Raw genomic sequence first — 22,137 nt, 5'->3', positions numbered from 1 at the left:
TTATGGAGAGGCGTGATTCGGTAACAATGGCGGCCTCCATAAAGCTGACATAGAGAGCAGATAAGGTAGGTTAACGGTCGATTTCTATTGTAATACATTTTATTTATTTCCCAAATTAATGCAAATCCTTTTTAAATATCCCCTTGAAGTTATAAAGCCAGGATTAAATTCATAAGCTGCGTTTCTACACGTTCTTAAATTAGCGATGAGCTGCGATAATCCTCACTCACATCGCTCATAAGACTTGCTACAGCGGCTTAAGCGATTTCGCGGTTTACTGGTCCGAGGCTTAATGGTGCTCCACTGTACATGGCAGATCAACCCCAGTCAAAAACCAGACAGCACTGGATGTTGTTTGTCTGGTCCATGAAGAAGAAGGTCCCCTACCAACCACATGAATGGGGACTTAATGATGGATAGACCTGTACCTATCCAACATCAGATCTCTTTGAAACTGACATCCACGTAGCAGTAGGATGGAGGAAAGCCAATGTGAAAGATAAACTGTATATGGTGGGTCATCTCCAGTTCAAATTTAAGTAGCATTGAGAATTTGTTATCCATTTCACAGTACGAGGAGGGTCTGCAAAATCTACACCAACAGAACATCACTGCTATACTCTCTTCTGAATGGAAGTAGTCACACAGAAGGAAACCTCCATGGGTCAATATCCCAGTGGCTAAGACCTGGAGAGTGGCAATGACTTCTTTATCCCACTAGAAGAAAAAGAGGAGAGGTGAAAGCCCTGGGAAGCTTGGAGGAGTGCAACACCTTAAGACAGTGTAATGGTAGCCCACATATTTAAACCCTATTTTTAAAACCAAGGCAGTCCTAGTTTATTCAATTAGGACAGAAGAAGTGGGCAGCTATACAAACACTGGTTTACTCACGATAATCTGAGTAGCTATAGACTAAACTAGTTCATGATTTGTAAATAATATATCATGAGGACACACCTAGAAGTCTTGTAGAACACCCTGTTTCATCAGTAAGCTCTATCAGATCTGAAATTGCCTCATGGTGCAGATTTATGTAAGTATATCCTGAAAGACACTACATATCATCTAGTGGAATCCTGTGACATACAAGAGGCCCCTGCAAAGAAAAGGAAAGAAGTACTTACCCAGTCAAGACCAGTAAGGTTTATTTAGAATAGTGACAGGAAGTAGCCTGTACCCTGACAAAGAATAAACAGCCAGATATGAAGATGATGTAAGATGAAAGTATGTGGTGTTATCCATACAACTCCCTGTGCAACCCTCCCCAATGAATGATGGAATTGAGCTGGCAAAGGGAGAGAGAGAGTAAGGTATCAAGTTTGATGAGAGATTATGTGGGAGAGTCAATGTGAATCTTTGTTCAATGTAGTACCATATAGGGGAGAAAGAGTAGAAAGATGATCAACTGCAGAAAACATGCCACTTGCTTTAATAGACAAGAACAGAGGACAAAAAGAATGAGAAAGAAGACAACATGTGAATGAGGTCTAAAACATCACACAAGGAAACAGACAAAACTCACAATTGTGAAATCAAATTGATGACACTGCAAGAAGTGAGAGAGAAGAATGAGGTTGAAGGAGTAGAAATCACAACAGATAGGAAAAGAGACAAAAAAGATAAGTTTTGATAGCAGAAACCAATACAAAACTATCAAGAAGACTTGATATGAACCATCCTGAATGAGAGAAAGAATACAAGACAGAAGATGAATAGGGGGTTAGGCAAAGAAAAAGAGTTTGGACTGATTGCAGCTACAGTGAAAACTGATGGATGAGAAAGTGAGTACTAGGAAAAGGGGAAGTTGAGTGTGGAAATGAATGGTAAATGCACCTGTAAAAGAGTGCCCAGATGAGAGTATAGATAACTTGTACACTAGGGTATACAGAGACCACTCTGTAGGTAATACTTTTGTCAGACCTTGAGAGATGACTTGCACCAAGGTTCAGGATAACCAAAATAAAACAAACCATTTGTCAAACTGATACAAAATTGGCCCAGAAAAAAAAGAAAAAGGCTGGAGGTGCAGAAACAGAGAGTAAGACTGAGTTTTACTCTGGTGAATGATATAAGAGACAAATGTAGAGTTGTTCAAACCATTATAAGAAAATGATCCACTGTTCAACATACTGCCAAAAGTTCTAAGAGATTGGTATGAAGGGTAGGGTAACTAACCCAAAAAACTGTTGAGAATCAAGACATGACTTTCATCCCATAAAAAGTGCATCTGGGAATAGAAAGAGAAGAAGAAAGAAAAATTCTCTCTGTGATATGGGTTTTGTTCTTCCACCAGGTGAATTCTTTGAGTGAGGAAAGATAATGGTGGAGAATAAGGGATCTTGTGGAAGCTCAAGTCACCAAAAGAGAAAGAGAATCTCTCACACAGTGAGAGGAAGAAGAGGATATGGCATGAGAAACTTCTTCACATCCCTCAAACAAAGAGGGAAGGGCTGGATCCTGCACAGATGAGAATTAAAAAACACCTAAATGAAAGAAATACTGGGTGGGTATGAGATGCAACGTATTCAGGTTGAGTAACCAACTCAAATGCACCATCTCTTACAGAAGAACAGACTGGCTGTATGAGGCTTACTGAGATAAAACATATGTGAAAAGAGGCATCCAATACATTCACCTTGAACATCTAAATACCTGAAACAAAAAACCATCTAGGATAAGAAAGTCTCCATGGTAAATTCAAAAAGGTTGAGAATCTGAGAATTGAAATATATATGACTGGATTCAAATCCCCAAATTCCTCAGGAACAATGAAAAAATAGGAATAAAATCCAGAAGAAGGGCAAGAATCTTGTTTGATAGTGTCTGCAGCCATTAGGCCCAACACTGGAAAGAAACAAGAACCCTTGGAGAAATGAAAGTAATAGAAACAAGAGAAAGTGGAGGAGGAGGGAAATAATTCAATAACTAAGGCTCTCTGACAGAGCTCACGCTATGCAACAATCTACAAATGGAGGGTAAAACTAAAAGGATCCTACAATTCCTGAGCCTATAGGACAGTCACCACCATGACTGATAGTGCTGAAATCTGTGATCAGTGGAAGAACAGATGGGAAGTGGGGACAGGGATAAAATATAAAGCAGGAAGACAAGAAACAGAAAAAAGCAAAAATGAAGCATGAAAGAGACAGAAAGCCAGTGAGGGTAAGGAGGAACATTATTCTGCAGCTCCAACACATGGCTACAGGGAAATAAAGAAGTGAAAGGAGTCAAACAAAGATATCCAAAATAAAAGGTAAGCAAAAGCACATTAATAAGATGGGCATCTCATCTCTAAACATCCAAGCAACAAGTCAATCATATATGAAATGATAACCTCAAGGCAGGTAAACATGCCACTGTAGATAAGATAAGTGAAAGAGTGTCCATCAAAAACCCCTCAGGGGAATGAAGGATTACCATGTAGGGAAGATGAATGGAGGAAAAAAGAATATAAAAAGGTGGAAAGTGTAAGATAATGGTGGGAAAACTTAAGCCTAAAAAAGATGAACAAAGAAAGAGAATCTGGGCCTCAAAACTGATGAAGACTTCAGAGTTTAGGTATCTAAGAGAGATAATACAGATCAATTTTATATCCAAGCATATGAGATATCAGAGGAGAGAGGATGAAGCATACATGCACCAAAGTTGGGGTGAAAGTAATCAAATATGGACTTAAATACCTGGAGAGAAAGTAGGAAAAAAAAAGTAAGAAGAAGAGGATTAATTACAAAGTAAAAGAGAGAAAGCAACATACTGAGAAACCTTGTCCTGATGTTATGAAAAAGACTTAGGTAGATTCAAGACAGCATGGACACAAGAGTATGCAAAGGGAGGTAATGGGAAAAAATAAACAAAATCTCTTCTTTCATCAGTAAGAAACATTGGTGGAAGTATTTCAGATTCAAACAAAAAAAAGGTTCAGATTATAAAAATCAACCCACCCAATGCACAAAAGCCATCACTTCTCCAATAAACAAAGACAAACCTAACATCATTTTAGTTGTTAGTCTAGCATGAACAACATTTTGTTGTTTCACACCAGTCAAAATGGAAGAATAATGTCGAAAATAAAAAGCCACAAAATCTGGAAAAGATAATCCAATAATATTTCTAAAAAAGGTCAATATCTTTGTAAATACTTTCACAAAAAGAAAAAAATCTTTACATGTGACAGCCAACTGGATGAATGATAATTGAACAATCCCTATAGAGGAAGCCAACTATGCTCTCCTATTAGTAAAGGATTGTCACATGTTCATTTGCATGCAACAGCATAGTAATATCACATGGAAATGTATGATCTAAAATGAGTTTCTAGACTAGTAGTGAGCAAAACATTTTGCATGTAGAAAGCAAAGCACCACTGAATTAAAAAAGCTATTATGTGAGTGGTTGTAAAGTATCATAAACTGATGTTTCCAGCTATAACTACTTCATGCTTCAACTCATTTACTAGATGTAAAAATTGGATGTTATGCTATTTAAGTTTTCAATTCAAAAATTATACTTTGTTTTGTTTTACCTTAATTTCCTTTTATGAATTTTACTAATGTTACTTTAATTTTAACTTTTTACCAGATGTTTGGTGCAGATAGCCTAGTTGCTTTGCATTACATTGAAGTAAATAACAGAATAGTATGCAAACCAGTCAAGATAATAACACAACAGCATGCACAACCTTGAAGTTAATAACAAAACAGTGCGCATGGCACTGATTGGTTCGTTGGTGCACAAAAATATTTTTAATCTAAAAATCAAAGTAACCTGCATGATGGATAGTCAATATTCAATGAAAAAAAAAACACAAGTAAATTATGATTTAAAGTATTCAACTTTTATTTTAAAAACTCTGGTGTTTAATGTCAGAAAGTTTAAAATCTACAATTGGAGATTGAATTGAGTTCAATCTCAAAACAGTACAGTACATGAGAGAGATACTGTGTATGGGAAATTTCAGTATATTAGCTACCCTGCTTCACAAACTGTATGCTGCTCATCTTAATCATCTTCTGTATGTATTCACTGCCTAATTCCTCTATCAGGAGTAAATGACCCTACACAGGTTAACCTGTTTAAACATCTTTCAACTCAGGATAAAAACAAAATGCAAAGTCCTACAACGAAAGAAGAAACATACACAAACTGATTTTTTTATTTAATATCAGCATATATATGTTTCATATAATTAAAAAATGCCCCATTTATATGTGCACACATAAAACCTATGAAAGTGAAACATTACACATATCTTTCAGCATGCATATTATTAAGTACAATTAGCAATATCAGAACAATTTCCCAAATGTTTAACTATAAAAATTACCAAAAATTAAGTATAATAAATACCTGGATATCAGAAGCTTTAACATTAGGTCGTTTTCTCTGAGCTTTAGGTCCAAAGGTTGTTTCAAAGCTTTCAGTATCTAGGATGTGGTATCTGGCTTGCTGATGAAATAAGAGAACACAGCTTTTAAACTGCATATAACTGCTTCCGATCTGATTCATCAACCCAGTGATTGAGACATCAATAGTATAAATAATTACAAATTATGCTTACCATCCTCCTTTTAAATAACTACATCAAATACTTGTGGTAATTCATTGCAACAATAAGAGTCATGGATGTAGCATGTAGAATAGGCATAGCAACTTACACATGAAATCAAAAACTGTATGGTATTGAAATCTGAATAAAATAAATTGCTTTATTTAGAGCAAAAAGAACAACTGACTGAAATGCCAACTATCTGTAGTAAAAGGACAAGAAGAAACAAAAATTAACCTCAAACTGAAAGGTCTGAAAACACATAAAATATCCTACTTAGATGTAAAAATTAAACTCAAATGAACTAAGAACGACAAACAGACCTTTGATTTCTAATTTATCAGTGAGAAGCTGACTTCTACTAGAAAGTGGCAACTACAAACTTCATGTGATTTTTTTTAAACAGTACATTAACATTACTTTAAGTATAAATACAAGCACAGTGATTATTTTTGGTATTTAATATCTGACTTTATACCACTTTTATTGTACTCTATGAGCTTTTAACAAAATGATTTTTCCAAGTTATAAACCTTATACAACTCAAACTGGAATTTGACAGTTTCTAGAAATGAATTTTTTAAGTCACCAATGAGTTCTTTCAGATATTAACACAAATTTATTTTCCTAAATAATGAACTTTATACAATTTACAATATATTCTGTCAGCTTTCATAACTGGAATATTTTAATAGTGTTGTTAGAACCATATGGATAATTGCTGTACATTAATATTGAAGTTAATTTTAACAGCAAAATGTTATTGTTACAAAGTACACTAATATTAACAAAAAATAATATCATACACGTATAAGCTTAAATAAATAAATAAAACAATTTACCAAGTTTTTATTACAAACTTACTTACACTCAATGAAAACATTTTGTGATACCACATATTTTTAAAACAGAAAAAAATTATAATTAGTAGGTTAATATGTCAGACACTGTTAACCTCAAACTGAAAGGGTCTGAAAACATGCAAAATATCATACTAATATATCAAATTAATCTCATATGAACTAAGAATGACAAACACACCTTTGATTTCTCATTTAGCAGTGAAACAGGGAGTTTTGTTTGTTTCATAACAACCTGGTATGGATCTTTAATAACTTTTCCTAATTCTTTTTGGAAGTTCTGTAGTGCTGATTGGGTTACAACTCTAGTGTTACCTGATGAACAAGTGTCAATATAAATTTTATATCAAAATTGATGCTTATTTTATTACTTAAGATGTATCAGTTAAAACAAAATATTAAGAATTTATCAAGGAATGCAATTCCAGCAAAGTTATGTGGAAAACAATTAGACCATTGAAAAGTGGGTTGAATTTTGGCAACATTTTAATGAAAAAACAGAGTTTGAGAAAAAAAACAACACAATATTTTGAAAAAAATAATTTATTCACAAAAGAAAACAAATAGAAATGTTTTCAAAAATCATAAGTTCAATCCAACTCTTCCACCCAAAAACAAAATTACTAGTTAACTCAAACACTTATATATAGACTTAGAAGTTGCATGTGAAGGGTAGAAATTAGTAAATAAAATTATAAACACAATTAAACACAGTGGTTTAAAGTAAATAAACATGAATAAGTTTGATGAGCTACTCATAAACACTTAGATAAGTGGATAAAATTAAATGAACTAAAGAAGAAAAAGTCCCTCATGGTTAAAAAAAAACTTCTATAATACAGAGCACAGTCGGAGTCTAAGGCATAAATGCTTGAAAGATTGTGACCATAAGCAAAGAGAAGGAGAAAGCATGTCTTGAGAGACAAATGATTCAAGGAACAAGAGCCCAATAGTTTAAAAAAGGGCAAGTAAGTACCCAAAGAATCATACAATAGTCCTAAGAAAAGAGAGGTACTAGACAAGGGAGTAAGAATAAGATTATTGAATAACAAAAAGACACTACCACCATATCTGTAGTGGGTGTGTGCATGTACTTTGTGGAAGTTGCAAAACCTTTCCACAAAGCAAAGTAAAAAAAAAACAAAACAAGTTATAGTTGACCCTACTGATTGAACTGAGTTCAACTCAATACACCACTGCCAATATGTGTGTCATTTCCATTAATAAATGTTCACCACCGGACTAAACAAAGACCGAGACAATTATATGAAAACCTTAGAAATTAGATCCAAATGCAACACAAAAAATTGCATAACCTCCATACCTGAAGCTTGGATAGCTGAGTGTATCAATGTAATATCATGGCTGCCTCCACTGAGATAGCCAAAGAAGTGGAAGAGGTGGACACTCCTGAAGATACAACAGATGCAAAAACCAGGATGTAGCTGACAATCTAGTGCTATCAACAGTATGCAAAAAATGGGTTGGAATAAATCATTTAGTACCTTGAGTAACACACAAGTTAAAGGAAAGGTTTAGAGTTGTAATCCCATCCCATCCTGATGGAATGCATCCATTGTCAAAGCCCAACAGAGTGATACTTGAACCCAAATTGCCAGTAGTTGGGTTTTCCAATAAGTTGTCAACCAACCAATCATCAGTGTTGCAAAATGAGAAACAATCCTACAGAACTTTGTGATGCATCTATTCTGTTGGGAGAATCTGTTCAGTGTGAGATAATTGATCTGCTACCACAGTCATCACCCGTGAAACATGGCAAGCTAGTGGAATGATATGATAGGATTAGTGCTGAGAAAGGAGATCAAAGTTTTAAAAACCAAAAGCCCTGGACCAAGTGCCTCCTCAATGGAAAAAGCAAGACAGCACCATAGAATTGAAAGAGTGAAGCCTGACGAATTTCCCCTGACTAAGACCAAATCATAAGGCACTGCCTTTTGAAGAGCAAGACAGACAAAAACATTATGTATGGAAGCTTCATAGTCTACGTGTAGACCCAGGAAATTCTTAACTGTTAATATATACTTCCCCATTCCTGAAGTGAGATATTCAAGAAGAGATAGAACTTTTGATGACTGCAGTAGAAGAACCCTTCTCTAAGTAGTGTCCCAACTTAGACCCTTCAAGATTGATGAACGATCCTGACTATAGAAATTAAGAAATCCAGTGGACTGATGTTGATAATCCCTTAGTTGCATAAAGACCATTGAAATAATCTCTTGTGCTCTTATCTCAAAGACATGATGGATTCAAGTGATACCCACATTCCCAAATAAGAAAGAGCCATCTGTTCAGTGAGAGAAGAAGAGGTAACAAAGAGATGCTCTTCTTGTTCCATAGTCCATGGGAGTCAGCTACAACTGACTGAATGTCATGATGAATAAAAAGAGAGGCTGATGATGCATTGGATTGGAGCAAGAATACATGTCTCAGCTCCAAGAATGAAGCCTACCTTGGTTGTTTCTGAAAGTAGAATCAGGGTATCACATTCTCATAATTCATGAGATGGTGCCAACAGTGCTAGGGAATTGAGGTGATGAGATAAACTTGTACATGTGATGCTAAAGGTAGTCCAAAGGTTAAAAACCCTGAATTTTAGTACCTGACTCTTGTGCACAAGAAAAAAAACTGATAGTGGTGGAAATCTATCAATATGGCAATGTGTAGATAGGAGTCAACTACAGCAACATGAAGATCCACTATCTCAGTGAAAAATACCAATTCAGATACAGTGAGCCTCAGAGAATCTATGAATTGACATAGATGAAAAGAAGGATGACTGGACACCTGTCTTGTGTCTTCTTAGACCCAACAAGTGATGGAATAACACCTTAGAAAACTAGTACAACTCTCTCTCTCCACCCTCAGATCAACCAAGTTCTGATAGCCATAGAAGTAAGTTCCAAATATCAAGGATTTGTGGGTGATGGAAACTCTATAGCATGAATAGAGGATACTGGTGATGAAGATGCAATCTGAATGACTAATCCTGACTCAAGGATCAGTAGTGCCCATGGATCCATGATTAAAGATACCACACCTCCAGGAATTCTGAAAGTCAAGATTCCCCAGACCCTGAAGGCATATAACAATCACTGACACCATTACCAGTATTATAACTGAGCAGTGGAACCCTTGAATATGGACAGGATTTATTCTGAGTACCAAGGAACCATGGGGTTGGCATTAATGGTCAGAACCCTCAAACTGGGATGAAACTATGACCCCCTAAAGGAGCCAGTGAAGGACAAGACACCTACGACAACAGGAATTAATGTAAAAACCAATGATCAAACCAATGTGCATGCTAACAATGGTTCCAGCTTGTCATCATCATTAAAGTTGGTGATCCTGAGAGTCTTCAGTGTTAGGAAGACATAACACTGGATTTTAGAGTTTTCAGTCTATAGGCCTACTGCTGTCCTATTGATCTATTCAGTTAACTACAAACTCTGCCTTAGAACCCCTAATTTCAAGGAGCAAATGTATTATTTGAGTTGGAATATGCCTCCACCTGGTGGTATTAGACTAAATCACATAGTTCCAATAACTATAGTGGATAAGGCGTAACTATTCCCTCATGCAACTGACAAGTAAACAACACTGCATGAGCCACAATGTCCATGGATGAAAAGAAAACAAAATATCCACTCCCAGACCTTTTAGTCATCAAGTACTTTGCAAATTAAAAAGCAACTGGGAAAAGATCCAAATCATCACACTCTTGATAAACCAACTGAACAAAAAATTCACAAGCAGCTTTTCCCAAAGTGGCCTCCTTTTTTATTTTATTTAAAGACTGTTTCTTACCATTGATTGGAATAACACTTAGTTAAATTTGTGTTATTAGAATGAGCTATCTGCTGTGTCTACTATAGGAAATTGAACTCTAGATTCTAGCATTGTAAACCCATAAGTTTACCATTGTCCCACAGAGAGACTAAAAAGCTAACAGACTAAAAGAAGATGCAGGTAAAAGGGAATCTAAATTATCTCCATAATGTCAGGGATTGCTCTCAACTACAACCTCAGAATCCCCTTGAGGAACACTACCAAACCAAATATATGTCCCTAACTCACTTCTAGTAATTTTGTTTATATTCTCAACTGTGAGCAACCCTCCATTATTGTGTGATGCTAGATATCAGAGGTGTGATAGAAATAGAAAAGACCTGATTTGCCTCTGCACCATAAATAATAATCTGAGAATTCATACCATAAATCAGCTTGTCAACTGAGATTTTGTTTTTCTTCTTATGAAAATATCCTATGTAACATGAAGGATGCTTAAACTATCTTTGGATGATTGCAGCACTGGGAAACACTTTGTAAAGAAAAATTGATAACATTATCTGAATGAGGTGCTTATATACAGTACCAGGATAAAAGGTTCACTGACATAGGTTTAGAGCATTACAAGACAAATATCTTCAAAGGCAATTAAATGGGGTATAAAATATTGGAGCAAGTGAGAAAAAATTCAACCAATGCTTAGATGGGCAAAGGCTGCATGGCAACCAATCAAGCACTGCACGCTTTATTATTCTAGCCAAACACATCACAGTAATGGTGAGAAGTCTCAACATGTTGATGCCTTAATATCACTGGCAGCTGAAAGGTCTAAAGCCCAAATAACAAACTAGTAGCATTACAAAGCAGCATAATGATCCAGTTTGGTTGGTGGACTAAAAATACTCCCCTCTTCCAAAATGTACCTTGTAACTCACATTACCTTGATGCTGGTGCATATGAAAGAATTCATTCCACATATGGATTGTAAAAATTAGAAGGATCACTGGCCATGATTGGAGGCTGCAGAAAATGTATCATAAAGATGAATAGAACAAAAATTAAATTGTAAGTTGGCCAAGACTGACCAACCTAGAAGAGAACATTTCTCAAAAATGCAATCTTGTACAGCTAGCTAACTTATTACGTGACAGGCATTTTGTAACTAAATTGAAAGACACTCAAAGATAGGGATCTTTCTCCTTTCTTCAGAGTACAGGTAAAAAGGAAACAATTTGAAAAGAAAAGCTTTGAAATTTCATTAGTTAATTTGATATTAGTTTCTACAAAAAAATTATACCAAAAGTGTAATCTTAAAAAATAATGTATAAATCTAGACTTACAAATGATTCACAATTATCTTAGTGTTATGTTGTAAACAAAATAGAGTTATGCACCAGAAAAGGTTACAGGTTTTTTAGAAATTGACAAAGTGATATGACTTTATATAAAAAAAGTCAGGTAAAGTTCAATGTTTAATTAAAATTGTTAAACAGTGGGCTGATTAATCAAAAAGATTGTTTATATATGAAAGACTATGCACTACCTAGGTACTAGCAGACAATGCAAAAGTTCAAGATCAAGATTTTTGCAACACGTAAATGGATTCCAAAACTTCATATGACCAAAACTAACTCTTCTGATTATCTTAAATATGGTACACATACATTAACCGAAATTATTTGTATCTTTAAATATCATGGTATCTGCCCACATCCAAAAAATTCATATTACTAAATCTAAAAGAATAAAACCATAAACCATTTTAAAATGTTTATTTTCACTTAAAACATCAATAATACATAAAACTAAGTTTCAATAAAAATAAATTTACAGTATTTCTCAATAAACAGTGAACAACTTATATTTTGAGATAAAAATTTGGTAGTTGATTTCAGAAAAAAAAAATCCCACAATTTTCAAGAACTTCAGTAAATTCCATAATTTTCAAGGCCTTGAACTCTGATTTTAAATTTCAATATTTCTATAGCTTCTAGAAAGCTTGTAAGATATTATTAGACTACAACTTTTTTAGGCAGCAAATAAGAACAAATTAAGTAGGCCATCTAGTAATATTCATTAGTATCTAATATAAATTTGAATTTTCTATTGCTTTTCAACCAAGTAAACAGACAGAAAAACTTACCAAACCATTTCTGATTTGGTGCTACTCTAGCCACAGAACCAGATGAAAGAGTTGATTGGAAGGGTGCAGGCTTGACAATCTTTCCACGATTATCTCTGAAGAAAAAACATTTTACAAACAAATAAAAAAAATGTGTAAAAAATAACCTACAAAGAGTATACAATATATGTGAAACCAACAAGAGATCGTTAATTTTTTTTTTAGTTTAACAACTGCCTTAAAGAACATGTTTTTATAAATTACTTTATTTCTATTAGTAAACTTATGACTAGAAACCCTCTTTCCAAAATGGTTTTTAGAAAAATACTTTAGCTAACAATACTTCATACAATAACTAAAACTACTTGCCCTACAAATAAACTTTACATAAGAACAATCTTGCTGATACACTTACAAGTAAGAATTAAAAACATTCCTCTACAAATAGCTCTTACAAGAACCTGAAGTAACAGAGTAGTTCATGGATGCTACCCATCCAATAAGAGAAATGTCTATGAATAGGTGAAACTATGACTGAAAAGAAAGCAAGAGTAGCCACTGCTGGAGTTAGAGCATTCTAGCTACCAATCAAAGTCCTTTAGGAGAGATAGCGGAAGGAGGATCTAGGAGGACAGTGGATTACTGGACAGTTTCCACTGGTTATATAATATCTTCTGCAGAAGATATATGTGTATGACCAAGTGGAATAAACGGCTCCAGAGAAGCCATAGTTCCTCTACAGGTAGAACCTCATGTGCATAAGAAAAAGGAGAGACTTTGGGTCAGGATACAAAATGATTAAGAATCATTCTAATTCAACAACTTTGTGAAGAAGGAAAAAGTATGATCAGAGGATTTCTCTTGGAAGCAGGCACAAAGAAGCCAGTAATCCATGTAGAAGTGTAACTGCAGTCCCAGACCATGCAGATGATGAACAAAAAACTCTCGCAATGAGACTTAATACATAAAATTGCTATTCCAAGTAGAAGGATACAGAACTGGAAAATATAGCTGCTGTGGATGAATCTGAGGAACTGCCATGAGACCAGGGCTATTGAAACATGAAGAAAAGCATTCAACACAGACTTTATTCATCCAGAGGCCAAGTTGAAAACATAATTCTCCATTCAAAAATGAAGGGCAACCAAAAACTAATTGGTGAAGGAAAGGTTGGTGATTAAGTGCCAATTCCCAGTCTTTTTGAAGAAAATGAAGAAAAGAAAGTAGCAACCAAGAAAAAAGTCATGAACCTTCTGTATGGTTCAAAACTGCCACTTAATCCTACTGCTTTAGGTATCTTTTCCTGATCATGAAAGAAGTTGGCATGAACCAAAATATTAGGAGATGGGAAACAAAAGGAAACTGGAAGTATCATAGATTATGGAGAACAGAGCAAGAATAGTACAAACCTAGATAATGAGGTTCTGGAAACCCACAGAAAATTTAAGGTGTTCTTCATAAGATATTAAGTACCCAAAGCAAAGCCTGAAAGTGAAAAAAGCTGTTCAAAATCTTCTTTACTGATGGCAGTATCAAAGACAGAGAAAAGAAACTGTATGGTAGATTAAGTAGAGGGCCGCTACAGCATCTTGGCCTCCCACCACACATTTGATAATGGTTGTCACATCTTTCACAGATAAAGAACTTCCAAAACTGTTGACAATGTGATTTAGTGTGAATGATATTTTCACCAACATCAGTTGAAGTAGAAGTCATATTCAATTGTAAATTCATAATGACAATATTCAAACATAACCAAAGATGAGAACAAAGCTTTATGACAAGTCTCAATGAACACAAACACATCTTGACATGACTATGCTAAGGGAAAGAAATTAGAAATCGTGTATGTGAATGTGCAGGGAGGATTTTTGCAAGAAAATGTGTCATACTCCTCTTTGTGGAGGATTTTTTTGCAATATATATCATCTTAGAGTGGTGAAAATTCACATAAACATACATAAAATTAGGTGGAAGTTTTTACAAGCCTGGTGTCATGCAAGTCTCTCTTGCAGGTATGCATGACTTCAAGAAGAATATAGCTACAATGATAAGTATTCATTTCAGAATTCTACAAACTTACTGACTAAAATTCCTCCATAAGCTTACACGTGGCTTTGGTGATTAGTTACTTTGTAGCAAAAACTTAGTTTTTGTCTTTTTTTCCCAATTTTTTCTTCTACTGACTTCTAATGAGCTTTTCTGCAAGAACTAATATGGCAATATTTAAATGAATGCTTTTCTTATCTTTATGACTAGATACATAAAGAAAAATGAAAAATATTACACCTACTTCAAACTTATTAATACTTCACAATATTAAAACAAAATACCTTCATAATATTTTTAAAAACACATAAAAAGCACAAACTGGGTCAAAGCACAATAAATTTAAACTTGTGTACACTAAACAAAACTCACTGTGATGATGATTTTCACAAGAAACACTGATTGACTCAATCTACTCCTCATCTCAAAGAATAGTGAAGAAAAGTAGTGCAACTAAAGTAGTCTAAATATTTGTAACAGCAATATGTTTAACACTTGAATAAGTAATGTAAATATTTAAAACAATATTAAGTGGATCTTTTGGAGACTGTAAATAAAAACTGTTACTTTTGTGTTATGTTACTTCTTAGATCAAAACAGTTTTAACAGCTTATGATTACATCTTGCTTACCTTTTTGGTTTGGAATTTTTGTACATCAATAAACGTTTGATTGTTGATTTATCCCTCATACCTGACTCTATATTTTCTCTATCTGTTAAGAAAAGTAAACAAAAAGCAAAAGAAATTTAGTTAACATCAAACTTATTTCTCACAAGTAAAACATTTACATTAACTTCACCTAACTAAAAGTTATAATTTTCATATGCTGAAAATGTATTTCTGTTAGGTACTTACCTCCGTTCACAAATATAGCTATTCGCATTCAGTATTTTCTCCTATAAACAAACTTTTTTTTGCATGTTATAAACCTTGAGAATTTAAATCATCATGCCACAATCCTCCAACAACAGGAATGCAACATAACCTCCTGACACATGTAACTCCCTCTATTCAATTTTACTGAATTGTGGCAAAAATTGGTAACACAAGTTTTCAGTGGGGAGGAAAGGTCGAAAGTAAGCACCTATCAGTAAAGAAAAATTATAATTTCTAATACAGTAATTTATCTCCTCTCAAGATATAGCTTAAATCTTGCATACTGCATACATGGAGGAATCACTGTGAGTGAAGGAAAGAAGCACCCTTCAAAAGCATTTGAAAAGCACCCAAGAAACAAAGGTCCTTGCAGTAGAAGATCATAGGTGGGAGATGCACCACATCTCTACAATGTAGAAAGAAAGGTCCCAAATATGAGCAGAAAAAGACAGGAACAAATCTAAGAAGTAGACAACAATGTTCTACATGTGTCTGAGTAATGTGGGTGAGAGAATAAGGATGTGCCCAAAAGTATAGAATGGTTAGGGTACAATGAACTGTACATGATAAGTGAATTACAATTCAAAACCTAACCACTGAGAACTGACATTTATGTGGGAGGTAGAATAGAGGATCACACCAGTGACAAGCCAACTGCAATCTAAGATCCAGATGAGGGGGTAGGATTGTTTGTTTGTTTTGAATTTTGCACAAAGCTACTCGAGGGCTATCTGTGCTAGCCATCTCTAATTTAGCAGTGTAAGACTAGAGGGAAGGCAGCTAGTCATCGCCACCCACCGCCAACTCTTCGGCTACTCTTTTACCAACGAATAGTGGGATTGACTGTCACATTATAATGCCCCCACAGCTGAAAGGGCGAGCATGTTTGACTCGACGAGAATGCAAACCTGGGACCCTCGGATTACGAGTCGCACGCCTTAATGCACTTGGCCATGCCGGGCCAAGGGAGTAGGAAAGAGGATCATAGCAAGTTTAACAGACTACAGGAAAATATCCTACCCACCAATCTTTGATCAGGGCATATGTAAGGAAAGTGATAATAAATTACCAATCAAGGAACCAAATATTCAGGCAATAGGAATAATCAAAATGTCCATGTATTGTGTGAAAACCTACTAAAAACCAATGAGACAGGGGCCACCCAGTATATGAAATTCTTCAAGGGATAGCAGAAAAGAAAGAAATGTAAAAACCCTTATGTTCATCTGCCATGAACCACAACACGTCAGCAACGAAGTTGAAGCCAATTGAATGAGGGAACAAAGACACTAGTAATACATATCTGAGTACACATGTTGATTGGTCCTGTTGTGATTTCAAAAGTAAACCACTTGGAACCAACATCCATGTGGGAGTAGGATGGAGGATTTCAATCAAAGGGGTGAACTGCAATTTTGATGGCTTACTTCAAAGTTACAACATCCCATTAAATAGACTCATTTAGAGATGGAACATCGGACTGGAGGATATCTTGTCACCTGTACCAACAGAACATGACTCCCTACTCTTAACTAAATGGATTCATTACTTTTTGTATTGTATATCACTATCATATTGAGAAGGATATCTTCATGGTCCACCATCCCAGCAACTTGGAACTGGAAAGCAATAAGAACTCCTATACTCCATTGAAAGAAAATGGGACAAGAGAATTAGTGGAGAGTTCAGAGGAGTGTCGACACTGAAGACAGTGCAATAGATGATCACAAAAACTCTATTTTTAAAAGTGGACCACTGCAAATTTATTAAACCTAAGGAATAATAGAAATGGGCAGCTAGTTCCTTTTGCTTTACCCATGAAGTCCATAGGTCAGTATGGTCTGGAAAAGGTATATCAATGAAGCAGATTTATCATGAATAAAAGCCTACAAGCAATGTTGTGGCAGCATGTTGACAGAATGAAAATAAACGTATCTGTGAAGGGAGGTAAGTTACTGTACTGGAAATAATCTATCTGAAAAAAATTTTTCATTTTCATTTATCTTCCACAGAAAATTATTTATTTTATTATATAGATCAATGGCATGGCCACCTTATACATCTATCTATTTAAGTGACTAAAATAAATATAATGGGGCCATTCATTGAGCTGAAATATAACAAGATCTCAGTGCCACAAACAAATATCCATACAAAAATTTCAAATAATTGTTATTCAAGATTCAGACATTAAAATAAATAACTATGATATGTACAATGACCATTTTATTTATAACAGAACGCAATTTTAAATAAAAATACTTTCTTCACAACACCATAACAGCTTTCACTAGGACTGTATGTGAAGATTTGATTATATCTTTATTGATGTAATTATTAAATGTAGTACTCAATATTGGAGCACTTAAAAAACTATCATTTTTTTCAAATAGGGTAGCACTTCTGATATATATAGAAACATTACAGTTTATAACAGCAAGATGTATAAAAACTTTGAACAATGAATCACTCTTATGCAAATAAGTTGCATATGACCAAAAAGCACAATCAGAATATTTTTCCTCAACAGTACTTCCAGAAAAAATATTCCTAAAAAAATTTTCATTTCTTTTTTACAATTTTTAACAATGAGGTATGAAAAACACATAGGTACAAAAAGTTGTAACAGAAATGAATAAAAACCCTATAACCTGGGTGTTTTCTAAAGGTGAACCTTTCAAAAGCACTTGGGTTATAGTTATTATTTACTCCTACTTTGATTAATACTTACTAGCACAAAACAACACCAATATGGTGCTCACAAATGCCAGCAGAGTGGCATTTTTTCTAGTTGAATTAATGTAGATTACTATAACAACAAAACCTAAATCCAGCTCCAACTATTCTTGGACAAGACTATTAGGAGCTACTAATTCAAATAACTAAATTCCATAAATTATATTATTTGTAAATAAACAGTCAACTAAATGAAAATAAAATATAAGATATTTTAAGGATATTTTTGTTAATGATACATAAAACACTTTTTTGTTTAAGTGTTTAACTGTTGAATGAAATAGAACACATTGGGGTCACTGTATAGTTTTGTCTTCAAGAGAATCACTAAAACTTCTATATCTCAGTACAGCTGGTAGGGGTATTAACACTTTTAATGATAAGGAGAGAGCAATGTTTAAACCTTCCTAGCCATTCAGAAATAAACATTTATTTCAAGTGGTTTTCTTGTCATCAAGAATTACTTCACTAAAACTTCTGTTTTTCATATGCTTTACACTAGTACTATGGACTAAGAGAAGCTTTAATTGCAATATCATGAATTTTTTCAAAACTAGGGAAGATCAAAATAATATAAGATTTTTTAAATACCACAATGTAAGTTGGCAATATTACCATTAAATGTTACTGATAACATGACACTTATAATTTTTACATGCATCCTTCCTTATTATTTGATCTTGAGATGTAAATTATACTCTTGTTATCCAAGGACTTACATCAACAGGACATACAGTGTGGATAGGATACTAAGCATACTTGGTCAGGCCTCACTCACTACATTATGACCCATAATGTATGAGCAAGGGGCCCCTGTAAAGGAAAGGAAACTGAGTACTTACCACTCACAAAGAAACAGAAATATGTAAAATGGCAACTGGAAGTAAACAGAAACCCTTATAGCATCAAACAGCCACATGAAGTACGTAGTGAGATGTAAAGGTAAACGTGGTAGTCTACATATTGCTTCTGATGTCTTCTAAAGAAAGACAGAAATGGGAGCCAGAGAAACAGTCAGGTGATAGATCTGATAGGAAATAAGACATGAAAAAAGCAACAATCACCCAAAAAATGGAGGAAAATACCAGACAAATACAACATAAGGGTAATTTGGATAATGATCACATGAAATGGCAGAATTCAAATGAATAAACAAATGAACCCAAGAACCATGGAAAGTAGCAGTACAAGCCACATACCCTCAAAGAGCTCTAACCAGTCAGAAAAGGCAATATAGATCTGAATGGTCATAAATATGAGAGACGGAAGAGAGGTAAGTGGGAGTGAAAGCAGAATTGCCCTCCAGGTCAACTGAAGTCTCGATATAAAGGAACAGTTGGGAAAAAGAAACATGGGAAGGATGGAGCAATATGCAATGAATATTAATTGCAAAAACATTAGAATGGCAATGTCCATATGTCAACAACAAGAGGAACAAGAATTTGAATAAAAATTGATATAATAAGCAATATTATATAGGTTCAAATGGAAGATAAGTAAGAGTGTGAAGGGCAATACTGAGGTTCCAATCAGAAGGAGAAGCTAAACAGGGAGGCCAAGCAATGGAGAATGAACAAAACAACATAGATAGGACAGAAGATTCAAACACTGATACAAATTTAGTAAATTAAATTAAAAAAGCTAAGTGAAAAATACAAAAAAGTTAGGAATGGTAGGTTGAGAAGGATGGTAACCCCAGTGTAGAAACCAAGAGAAATATACAAGTCCAATTACACTGAAATATGCAAGTACCAATGAGCATGGTCAAACAAAATGGGAAATCAAGAAGGAAACAGGTTTGGAAAGTCTGAACAATCTGGTAAGAGACTAGACAAAAATCACATGCAAAAATGATTGTGGATTAGCAATATGACACACCTAAAAGTGAGACTAATAATGAAGTATGGGAAGCAATGGGAGAACTGGTGAAAACATTAATAGTCATCATAGAAGTGGATATTTGTCATTCACATATCTAGATTGAAAATCCAACAAAGCAACTTGAGAATGAAGAAGTAGTGATTCAGAAATGACAAATCAATCACTAGGCACCAATCTCCCAGTTTTTTGGGGAATAAAAACAAACAAGAATAAAACCCTGGATGAAAAGAATTTTCTCACTCAATGGTTTCATTGCAAGATAAATCCTGAACCGCCTCCAACAAATGCTGGCATGAAATGGGATCATACAGAAGAAGAAACAACAGTAGGGACAAAAACATTTAGAAACAACCTTCACAATACATGTATCAATCAAAAAAGATATCCAAATATGAATGATGTGTTAAGAGTTTGCTCCCCACTTGTCAACTTGATAATCAAGTCATTGATACTAAATGCCCCAAACATAACGATGGGAAGCTTAATGACTGTACCAAGCTAAAAAAATAGAAGACCAGACTAGCAAAGGGTTAGAAGGTGGAGCTGTGCACTTTGAGGAGGAACAGGAGTTTGGGACACATAAGAAGCCAATGAGGATATGGAGTGATGTATATAGGCTGATTCAGCCCATAACTCCAAACTGTTTGAAAGACCACCAAATATATCTTCCCATAAAAATGGTGCCATGTGCAATTCACACAAGGAAGAAGCAGGTAAATAAAGCCTTGATAACTGAGCATCCTGACATAAAAGATCCCAACAGCATGTCACCCATATCTGTAAAGACAGGGCCAAATAGAAGAGATGTTATATGGTAGCAAAAGGAAGGCTATGAGATTCATCAGATTAAGTGAGGATAAGTCATGGAGAATAGCAGACATGATAAAATGAACACTTGTAAATTGGGGTCAGAAAAAGAACCAGAAGTATTAGGGTTTGAACCCATAAAGGAAGTTTCCAAGCTTCATGAGACTAAACACAGGTAGTTGGTATGAAGTAAAGCAAAAACGTGATTGTCTAAAGTATATAGAGGATGAGGCATATGACTCTCACTCTTAGATATTTCTCAAAATTACTAGAGTGAACCTCAATAGCCAGCAATGTGGAAAAACCAGATAACAGCCTAAAGATTTGTCCCCAAGGTGCATAAAGATAGAATCATATGCAACAGGATATAAAGACAAACTCAAAAATACCTGATTAATCAAGAAAACAAGGAGAGGAGGAGGCCTGGGCAAGTCCCCCACTACAACATATGATTGAGAAGCGTATTTGGTAGGGGGAAGAAGCAGTGCCGGATTATCCTAGGAGCAAAAGTTGCATATGTTACAGGCCCACACTTTCAAGGGCCTGCACTAAATGCTTTCAAGCTATCAACATGGGTTGACCATTCCCAAATTCTGTGTTGATAAAAATGGATTGTTCATTTTGTTATGCACCAATTGGTGGGATCTCCTTTCTGCTATATTTTCTGATGGTGGTGCTCATTTGGCCATTGTGAGAAGAATTCAGATATCAGATGGTCAGCTTGTGCAGATGCAACAAAAGCACTTTAAACAGCTTTTCTGTAATAAAACAAGTCTTAAATGACATTTCAAATAACAATGATCAGAAGGCAGAGTGTTGTCAACAGGTTTGTGGACTACTTTCAACCATGACGAAGTTGGAAACAGGAATAATGGTCATATTGTGGGATCAAATATTATAGCATTTTCAAATGACCAGTGCTTCTTTACAATCTTCTGACCAAGACTTGAACACAGCTTGTGCACTCTGTGAACCCTTGCATGGGCATATTCAAGCTATGCACTCTACTTTTTCAAACATTGAGCAATAAGCCAAGGATCTGACTCAGTGTGAAGATTATCGACAATCAATTCGAAAAGAACACGAGCGAAATTGCGAGTAGTTCCAGCATCTTGATCCACTTGTTGAATCTCAAATGCCTTCTTAGAAGCTTAAAAGCTGAACATTTCTTGTCATTATTGACAGCTTGTTTTATGCCCTGTCAAAATGCTAGAAAGCTTATCAAAAGTTGAATGGTGTATTTGAATTCTTTTGTCAGTTACAGTTGTTTACACCTGAAGTGATTGTAAAGAGGTCATCAAATTTTATCAAATCATATCTTGAAGATCTGAAAGAAAGTCTTGGTGAAAAATTTGTGCAGTTTACTGAACTGTTGAAAACTGATCCTGCTTCTCATATTGGCACCAAACAAATTACAGTTTTACCATTCGATAATTAATAATTCTTTGGA

At 34.8% G+C, this 22,137-nt stretch overlaps 1 protein-coding gene across 1 annotated transcript in view; it reads right to left on the bottom strand.

The window, feature by feature from the left end:
* Positions 1–22,137, bottom strand: part of Ns2 (nucleostemin 2) — a 48,746-nt gene that overhangs the window by 21,041 nt on the left and 5,568 nt on the right. Inside the window, exons 2-5 of the mRNA XM_076463940.1 lie at positions 15,018–15,099; positions 12,359–12,453; positions 6,587–6,720; positions 5,347–5,445 (exon numbers count right to left, since the gene is read on the bottom strand). Coding sequence (XP_076320055.1) covers positions 5,347–5,445; positions 6,587–6,720; positions 12,359–12,453; positions 15,018–15,099 — 410 coding nt within the window. The remainder of the gene's footprint in view (positions 1–5,346; positions 5,446–6,586; positions 6,721–12,358; positions 12,454–15,017; positions 15,100–22,137) is intronic.

The sequence above is a fragment of the Tachypleus tridentatus genome, chromosome 10 (genome assembly GCF_004210375.1).
Source record: "Tachypleus tridentatus isolate NWPU-2018 chromosome 10, ASM421037v1, whole genome shotgun sequence".
Lineage (NCBI taxonomy): Eukaryota > Metazoa > Arthropoda > Merostomata > Xiphosura > Limulidae > Tachypleus > Tachypleus tridentatus.
Note: the sequence above shows the minus strand (reverse complement) of the source record. Positions and strands in the feature narration are given on the sequence as shown.